At 48.8% G+C, this 7503-nt stretch overlaps 1 protein-coding gene across 1 annotated transcript in view; it reads left to right on the forward strand.

Annotated features, from left to right (window-relative positions):
• Window positions 1–7141, forward strand: part of rbpjb (recombination signal binding protein for immunoglobulin kappa J region b) — a 33417-nt gene extending 26276 nt beyond the window's left edge. Inside the window, exons 4-6 of the mRNA XM_079757692.1 lie at window positions 220–382; window positions 739–842; window positions 2421–7141. Of these exons, the coding sequence (XP_079613818.1) occupies window positions 220–382; window positions 739–842; window positions 2421–2757 (604 nt within the window). The 3' untranslated portion in view covers window positions 2758–7141. The remainder of the gene's footprint in view (window positions 1–219; window positions 383–738; window positions 843–2420) is intronic.
• The last annotated feature ends 362 nt before the right edge of the window (window positions 7142–7503 follow it).

The following is a 7503-nucleotide window of genomic DNA, read 5'->3' on the forward strand; positions in this document are numbered from 1 at the left end:
CTGAATTTTTTTTAAGTCTAATATGCTTATTTTACTCGGCAAGCAAAATAAATCTGTTCAACATTTTATTTATTTATTTTTAATGTTTATCAAGTCCATAACTTAATTATTCTGTCATGCGTTCTGAGTCACCATTGGTCGGCTGGCTCGTCTCATTGATACGCTGTAATCCTCCCATCGGTCTGACTCCCCATTGGTCGGCTGACTCTGGTTGTCCCGCCCCCAGGCCACGCCCTGCCCCAAGGAGCCCTGTAAGGAGATGATCAACGATGGGGCGTCCTGGACGATCATCAGCACGGACAAGGCCGAGTACACTTTCTACGAGGGCATGGGCCCCGTGCACGGGCCCCTGACGCCAACGCCCGTGGTGGAGAGCCTGCAGGTAACCTGGGAGGACTGGGAGGGGGAATGGGAGAGGGATTGGGAGAGGCACTTGGACTAGGAGGGGGACTGGGAGCACTGGGGGAGGGACTGGGGACTGGGAGAGGCCCTTTGTACTGGGAGAGGCCCTTTGTACTGGGAGAGGCCCTTTGTACTGGGAGAGGCCCTTTGTACTGGGTACCATAACTGGTGTTCCTTTGCAGCAGTTGATGGTGCCTCTACAAGATTGCAAAAAATATATTTAAGCTAATTACTTTAACTCTCTACTTCCTGGTTACCAAATCCGCTGTGATTGGCTCACTGTGTGTAAGAACTTCCTGGTTAACAAGTCCGCTGTGATTGGCTCCCTGTGTGCAGCTGAACGGGGGCGGAGACGTGGCCATGCTTGAACTGACGGGGCAGAACTTCACCACCAACCTGAGGGTGTGGTTCGGAGAGGTGGAGGCGGAGACCATGTACAGGTGTGTGTGTGTGCGTGCGTGTGTGTGTTCTGATCCGTGCGTTTCCAAGCCTTTCATAGCCCTCATTAGCGACTGCCCCGTTATGGGCGGTTGCTCTTCTCGCCAGTTAGACTCATTAATATAAAGTGGCCGCCATTTTGCCAGTTTTCCCACTCAGGACACTAAAGGAAATCTTGGCTGTAACAGAGAATACTATTTAATTCCTATCCTGAACGATGAAGGTCGCAGTTTTTCCATCACCCTATTTCAAACCCAGAGTGTGAGAGAGAGGAACGAGGGGGAGAACGACCCCGACGCTGAGACACGCTAAACTCAGACAGAGGGTTCAGTCTGGTCCATTTAAATAGAAATCCCTGGCCCCAGGGGAGGGGGAGAGAGAGGGGGAGGGGGAGAGAGAGGGGGAGAGGAGAGGGAGAGGGAGAGGGAGAGAGAGAGGGAGAGAGAGGGGAGAGGGGAAGAGAGAGGGAGAGAGGGAGAGGGAGAGGGGAGAGAGAGAGAGAGGGGGAGAGAGAGAGGGAGAGAGAGGGAGAGGCGAAGGGAGAGAGGGAGAGAGAGAGGGAGAGAGAGAGAGGGGGAGAGAGAGAGGGAGAGAAAGAGAGGGGGAGAGAGAGAGGGAGGAGAAAGAGAGAGAGAGAGAGAGAGAGAGAGAGAGGGGAGAGAGAGAGGGAGAGAAAGAGAGAGAGAGAGGGAGAGATAGAGAGCTCTTGAGCGTGCGCGTTGGTCAGAGAGGCGCTTCATTAGCCGGTGAATCAGCGTTGGTTCTTCAGAGGAGCGCCTGCGGCCCTCTGCTCTCCTCGTCTGACTGTCTGGACTCCCCCTCCTCAGTGCCTTGTCGCTCCCGCTCAGGTTCAGGGTGACGAACAACCCTGAACTTTACATACTTTACACAATCGTTAAATCATCCTCTATTCATTATTTATTATTCATAGGGCTTGACTTGATAGCAGTTAGCAGCAGTTATGCCCGTTCCCCTCCCCAGGGGGCGACACTGGCGTTAATGAACTCTAACGTTCAGAAGAGTCCATCACTGCAGATCTATTTATCTCTCTACCCCCCCCTCCACCCGTACCCTGCAGCCACAGACTCTGAGATCTCTTCCCCAGTCACGACGGATTGAATTACTGCTAAGTGAATGAGTCTGGATTGATTTCTGGGTGAAGTTCAGTCCATTGCTATTAGAGGTCTTTTTTTCGTGAAAGCCTTCCTTTGAACCGTGCAGACTAAACTTTTTACATTACCCAGTGCCAAGACAAACTAACTGTCTTTCATCAGTCTTGTCAACGTGCAATTATGTTGTTAGCCTTTAGGTGGCAGCAGACTCACTAGTCTGTAGTCAACCTTTAAGGTAACGGTTATGTTAAAATAATAATCCCATAGCTTTGATTATGTATGGACTTTAACAGATGCTAACAGACATTCTCTCTCTCTCTGTCTCTCTCTCTGTCTCTTCATCCCTCACCCACTCTCACCCTCACCCTCTCCCACCCTCACCCTCTCTCTCTCCCTCTCCCACCTTCACCCCCTCTAACTCTCTCTCACCCTCTCTCTCTCCCACCCGCTCTCTCTCTCTCCACCCAGGTGTGGAGAGAGCATGCTGTGCGTGGTGCCGGACATCTCTGCGTTCCGTGAGGGCTGGCGCTGGGTGCGGCAGCCGGTGCAGGTCCCCGTGACGCTGGTGAGGAACGACGGCATCATCTACTCCACCACGCTGACCTTCACCTACACGCCGGAGCCCGGCCCGCGGCCGCACTGCACCGCTGCCGGCGCCATCCTCCGGGCCGGCGGCGCTAGCCTGCTCAATGCCAACAACAACAACAACAACAACGGCGGCGGCGGCGGCCAGGAGGTGAGCGTGTACGGCGGCAATGCCGGGGTCACGACCTCGGCCACGGCCGCCGCGGCGCTGGTCTCTTAACAGCACGACGGGAGAACGCCGGCAATGGAGGAGAACGCCGGGATTTTGCCGGAAAATGCTGGGATATTATCGGTAAAATGCTGGGATATTACCGGTAAAGGGCCGGGATATTACTGGTAAAATGCCGGGATATTACCGGTAGAGCCGGGGTCGTCCAGGACTCACGGGGAACATTATAAACACAGAAAATACGTGAACTCTCTCCGCAGTGCTGCATATTTGAATCGTTTTACTTCGCTTTCGTTTGGGATTTGAAAAAAAGAAGAGAGAAAAAAAGCGAGGGAACAGAACAAAGAAGACAAACCTAGAGACGTGAATAATCAAGGATTTGTTTTTATATTTTATTTCCTTTTCGTACTTTTTTATTCAAAGAAGCTGCAACATTGCAGATACGTCGTGGACCGATTGTAACTAAAGATACGTGTTGCCCAATCGGGTCGTCGGCCATCCCCGCCCCCCCCCCCCCCCCTTCCACTTGGTCTCTCCCGCCAGGCTTCCGGAATTCCACTTCTTGATTGTGAATGAGAAGGGTCCGCCCCTGACTCCACCCCCAGCTCTCTGCACCTTCGACTAGCCTAGCCTGCCTACTAGCCTAGCCTGCCAGCATCCAACCAGAACCACATCACGTCCACCCTGTACAGACCCCTCACTGTGTGCTCCCCGTCTCCCCCGTCTCCCCCATCTCCCCCTCCCGGTCTGGGTGTCTTGTGGCTGGAGGGGTGAGGAGGCGGCGGCCATTGTGTGAAACCGGCACAACCCTTTGTTCGGCTGGCGCCTCGTTTTTACGGACCAATAATCTTGTATAAGCTTTAGTGAAAAGGTACATTTTCCCTATACCTTTATTTTTTATTACAACCTATAGTACATTTTTGTTACCAAATAGTTTCTACTCCTCCTGTGAGGTGGTCCTTCTGTTGGTTTTGGTTCCTGTGTTTCCTTTGAGGTCCAAACCTTTTGATATGATTCTTTTGTACTGTGGAGGCGCTGTCGTCTCTCTCCTGGTCGCCTGCCTTGTGTTCTGAGGACGACCGCATCAGTAGAACCCGGTGCTTCAGGGCGAACCGCCGCTGGGGCCCGGGGCTCTGCCGTCGGTTCTTTAGGGATCTACTTCTGAGGGCCTGTTTTTTGTAATCCTTTTTTTTTTTTAAAGAAGAGAAAAAAAAGCTTTAAGCGACGCCTTCGCCTTGCCTGCGTTCGTAACGAACGAGAAACACAGAAAAAATACCCGCCTGGATGTCTCTCACCTGGTTGCCATGGGAACGCTTCCGGAAATCCATAGATCCATAGAAAAAAAAAGAATACCTTCCAACTGTTACACAAGAAAAAAACGACCAATCAGCTGCTGACCGGCGGCTGGGCAGTCTTAGCTGAGAGGCTAGCCTTAGCACTGTCGTCTCGCTGCGCGCCTTCTCCCACCAACCGCATATCAGACGCCGGTGTGACTGCACACGGCGGACATCTTTATCGGTGGTCGTCCTTCTCGCCACCACACCCCCCCGTTCTTACGCCGGCGTAGAACCCGCCAGCGGTCCTCTGTTATTCTCTCCATAACTCCTCCTCCTCTCTTATCAGTAAAAAGTGCAACCCAGCCCTTTGAAAAGAACCCAACACTTCCGATGTGACGTGGCCTTACTAAAATATCAAAGATAATCTCCCCCCCCGTCCTCGGGTGGCGTCCCGCGGCGAGCGCCACCTGCTGTGAATCGTCCTCCATTTTGTGTGACTGCTCGAACAAACAAAACAACACAAGATGGCCGATAGTGAAACTGCCTTCTGAGGCGGCTGGCCTCCACTCAGCCTCCCACGCTGGTTGGTTGTTTGTTGTCGCTGTTGTTGTCGTTGTTGTTGTTGTTCTGTTGTTTTGCTACTATGGTGACCGATGACCTTCCATTTATTTTCGTGGTACAAACTTCGGAGCGCTATGACCTTTGGTTCTTCCCACCTTTTCTTGGAAAAAGAGGTTTTGAATTAGCAGAAACCTGTGCGTGTGTGTGTCTGTGTGTGTGCTCACGATTACATAACAGCCACACTTGTCTTCGAATCTCGTGATGTTAGGTTTCCAGAGGAAGAACCGAAAACTAAAAAAGGCCTTCTTTATGTGTTCACGTCCGACGATGAGTCTCCAAACATTCAGCAATACTGCTCTCCTCTCGCTTGCATAATGTCTGCCTGACCACTAGCTCACCAGCCAGCTGTGTGTGTGTGTGTGTGTGTGTTCTAAGCAGGATCAAGGCTCAAAAGAAAAAGGATTACTACAATGAAAAATCGAGTCTGAACTCCATTTTGAAAGTGTGCGTTTAACCACTTGTGTTGTCGTCGCTCGTGGTCGTCTCTCTGGCAGAAACGTCTGTCCGGCCGTCTTCCACGTCATCTGGACAGAACTCCAGCCCGCTGCTGCCAGAGCGGAGCGGTGTTCCCGCCAAACACCCAGCGAACATTCCCCTCGCCACCGATTCAGCACCGAGCTCAATTTGTTCCAAAGTTAAAGTATTCAAACTGAGCGAACACGTAAATCAGGCGCATTTGCGAAATTTGAAACAAATATCGCAAACTTTGCGTGAACTGCGTCGTTTGTGCCATTTGCGCCAAAAAAGAGCATCTAGTCACGTCTTTTTCTGACTTCAAGTGTTCGCGCCACACCAAAAATTTGCTTTGCTTTTGGTATGATTGAATGCTGGACTACACTAGGGAGCTGTTGTCATGAATATCTGGTTCCAGAAGCTTCTCCACCTGAAACCACCACCTTGAATTCTGCAAGGAACAAAAAGAAGGGGTTCGCTTGCACACTCAAATTAAAGACAAGTTATATATAAATTATGCCCCCCCCCCCCCCAAAGTAACCTTGCCCTTACCTTGTCAATGATGTTAAATATTTTACATTGTAATATTAATATTTTTAAATTATTGATACATAGCCTCCACTTTTTTTATGTAAAAAATGTAAAAAAACAAAATGAAACAAAAAAAGTCAACCAAGTGCTTTATATCACATGCTGGGTCGTATTTAAAAGAACCGCCCACTTCCTGTCCGAGAAAAGTCCAAAACTAGGTGCTATCAGCCGATACTTTCTGTATATATAATATGGTGTTAGCATCGACGGTAGCATCTGTCGAATTAGCGCTTCTTCTTCTTTACAACTTTTATTGTGAAAATCCACTTTCCAGCCAGCCTGAAACCTTTACTCTTTAGGATAGCCATCACCAAAACTTACTGTAGAATCCTTCCACCTGAGCGGGGTCTGTGTTACTCTCTACGTCTTCCCCTGGGCTCTGCTGTTTAATATGGGGGTGACCCCCCCCACCCCCACTGTGGTCTGTCTCAAACATCCCTTTGACAATCTGAGCGGACCCCCAGTTTACAACGGTTGATTTTTTTATTTTATTTTTTACTCTTCTGAGACTTGAGTGTTGAGCTGTGGCCGAGGGAGGGATGGGGGAGGTGGCCGTGAGACAGCATCACCACCCTCTTCCCGTGTCACCGTCATGGGGGTTCCCCCCATGTAACGCCTTTTGTACCACCTCCTCCTCCTCCATTACCATGGCTACATAGCTTTTTCAAAAGGAGCGACGGAGAAATAAAGTTAGGGTCTGACATCTCATTCTGTACGCATCCGCAGCGCTTTGGAAAAACATTGTCACTTAACAGCAGATCTGTTCCTGTTTTTATTGTTTTTTATTTACCTGTCTAATCAAATCATCATGTTTGTTCTGATTCAAAAAGCAGCTGTGATGCTCTGAATAATGTGTGTGTGTCCTCTAATATACCAAATGTGTTTTTATAACAGTTTTCATGCACTGCTATAAAAAACGGCGCAGGCGAGGCAGCTTTTTAAAAAGAGGCGTGTGTGTGTGTGCGTGTGCATGCGTGCGTGTGTGTGCGTATGGAGCCATTAAAGGGGAACCCAACCGTCCTCCTTAAAGACTGATTGGCAGTGAGGACGCAGAGTGCTCTCTCCAGCTGGGGAATGTTCGATGCTGGTTTACGCTTCGCTTTGCCTCAGCCAGATTTCGCTTCATTGAATCTGGCTGCCTTCTCTCTCCCTCCCTCTCTCTCTCTCTCTCTCCCACTCTCTCTCCCCCCCCTCCCCCTCTCTCTCCTATGTGTACTAGTAACGGTCAACAGAGTCATTGTGGTAGTAGACTGCTCTCAAAGGGTTGCTGATGGTAGAATCCTGTGCCGTTTGTAACATTTAGCAATAACGTCAAAATGAAAAAAAAAACAAGGGGACAGTTTTTTTATATAATAACATACAATAGTTTTTTGTTTTTTGTACATATTGCAGTGTCCGATCATGCTCAAAGCCGTATGTCATTGAAAGAAGAAAACAAATATTGGCAATATTGGCAAAAAAACAAAAAGAAATAAAAAAAGATATAAATTTGACCTCTTGTGTGTCTGGTGATTACTGTAAAGTTCACGTGAATAAAATCGAAAAAAGCATTGACTTACAAAGAAGGCACTTTTTTTCTGCCTACTTGTGTCACCTATATTATTGTGCCCATTATGTGTGTATATGGAGTTGCAAAGTGGGGTACTTTTCACAACTTTTTATTTTTATTTTAGTACAAAACAAGCCTAGCAAAGGGAATTAAAATGACAGTGGAAAGTAAACCAAATGGGATTCTAGATCTGGAAGCGTACTTCAGCAAAAACAATGAATGTCTGGGTTTAGTTCATTGTTTCATTATGTTCACATAACTATGACTTCTAAAATGTTTTTCTTTGTCTTATGGAAAGTTCTGCTT

Source organism: Pollachius pollachius (assembly GCF_949987615.1).
Source record: "Pollachius pollachius genome assembly, chromosome: 20".
NCBI classification, from domain to species: domain Eukaryota; kingdom Metazoa; phylum Chordata; class Actinopteri; order Gadiformes; family Gadidae; genus Pollachius; species Pollachius pollachius.